The sequence below is a fragment of the Microplitis mediator genome, chromosome 5, assembly GCF_029852145.1.
Source record: "Microplitis mediator isolate UGA2020A chromosome 5, iyMicMedi2.1, whole genome shotgun sequence".
Classification (NCBI taxonomy): Eukaryota; Metazoa; Arthropoda; class Insecta; order Hymenoptera; family Braconidae; genus Microplitis; species Microplitis mediator.
This window is the reverse complement of record NC_079973.1, coordinates 12,353,061-12,354,820: the sequence shown is the minus strand read 5'-3', so window position 1 is coordinate 12,354,820 and position 1,760 is coordinate 12,353,061. Positions and strand designations below refer to the sequence as shown.

Sequence of the window (1,760 nt, the reverse complement as noted above, 5' to 3'; positions counted from 1 at the left end):
ATTTCATTGTAATTTTTTCAAGTCTTTATTGGTTAGTAATTTAAAAATATCCTTTGTAAACGTACTTGGGAGTTGGATTTCATCGAAAATATCGTTAGTTAAACTAATAGCTTTGAATAACATTTTTTTTCGTCCTAATGCTTTTTTTAAACGATAACTTATCATTCCACCGTATAGTGGAAAAAGAGATGGAATGTCCAAATCAAAAATATCACTATCACTAACATACTTTAAACTAACAGCCAATTTGTGCTCACATTTATTGCACAGAACATTATAATATGTAACATTGCTCGTACAAACATATGTTATCTTCATTTTTTCTAATTCACTTAAACACTGAATGCGTAATTTACCGAATTGTTCTTGATTTACGATTGCCAAATTTTGTTTATGGATATAAAAATTCGCCGCACTGAGTTTTGCAATATGTTCGATAATTGCGTCATTAACTTTTGGTGAATTATTAAGATTTAAAGTAAAAGCTGTTTCACCATCACTGTTTATTAAATTGATATCAATACCAGCATTTAGAAGTTGTCTAATGATCGTATCGTCGGTTGCGAACTCAATTGCGTAATGAAGCGCTGAATTTTCACACACTGTCACTATATTTTGATCAACCATACTATCATTAAGGATCAATTCTACTGCTTCCGTGTTCAGGCATTTGACAGCAAAATGTAGAGAAGTTCCTATTGAAAAACCAAAATCACTTACACTATTAACATCTGCACCGTATGCCAGCAGAAGCTTTGTAATTAGTGAGTTTTTTTCACTAATAGCACAGTTTAGTGGTGTTAAAAAAATAGTAACAAGATTCGGATCTGCATTACTTTTTAAAAGTAGCTCCACCATTTCTTCTTTACTTTGATCAACAGCAATTTGTAATGGTGATTTGGCAAAACACAATTCATAAAGAATCAATGTCCTATTCACATCGTCGTCTCTTTTCAATAAAAACTCAGGAATATCTTCATCATTTTCGTTAACTGGATACCGGAAACGAGTCACATAAGGGTCCACAAGTACCCGAGCATTAACGTCTGCCCCATAATTTATTAGACTCTCAGTTATAGGCAGGTACTTCATTATGACAGCAGTATGAAGAGCTGTACCCCAGTATCGGCTTTTTGAATGTACATTAGCTTTCTTGCGAAGCAGATAATCCACCAATTTTTTATCATTGTTGAAAGTTGCGATCTGAAGCAGCGTTAAACCACCCATGACTGGAACCACAGTATCAATATCTACGATAACTCCTTGTTCAATCAAGTTGCAAACGTATTCGTAGGTATAGGTTAAACGGTTTAATTCCATTGTAATGAACTTTATTTAGTCAATAATTGTTGATTTTTAACCAATAAACTTTTGAGTTTACGAACTTTAGCACTTTACTGTTAGAGTCACTGTTCACTTTATAATAATTTAAAGTTAAATTATTAAATGCCACTGATTTTAAGTTTGTGATTTCAATACAAGAGTAACTTTCGAGAGTAACTATATATGCGACTGCTCGTCTCAAGATCAAAAACGATTTTAAATGATGATATCTATGGGTACTATATGGGTGCACTCCATGGTACCCCCACTCTTAAATATCCATGATCATAATTTGTGGAGGAAGGGGCAGTATAGAGTACTTCCGGAAATACTAAGTTTTTGGGGATTCAAATAACACAGTGAAGCGGGGGGGGGGCGGGTAAAATAGGCCCTCAAGTACTTATCATTTGTTTTACTTCTTTCAAACCCCACCCCAT

General features: G+C 33.9%; 1 protein-coding gene across 1 annotated transcript in view; it reads right to left on the bottom strand.

Moving 5' to 3' along the window:
• Nucleotides 1-1,320, bottom strand: part of LOC130668840 (putative ankyrin repeat protein RF_0381) — a 2,900-nt gene extending 1,580 nt beyond the window's left edge. Inside the window, exons 1-2 of the mRNA XM_057471330.1 lie at nucleotides 837-1,320; nucleotides 66-695 (exon numbers count right to left, since the gene is read on the bottom strand). Coding sequence (XP_057327313.1) covers nucleotides 66-695; nucleotides 837-1,320 — 1,114 coding nt within the window. The remainder of the gene's footprint in view (nucleotides 1-65; nucleotides 696-836) is intronic.
• Nucleotides 1,321-1,760: the final 440 nt, after the last annotated feature.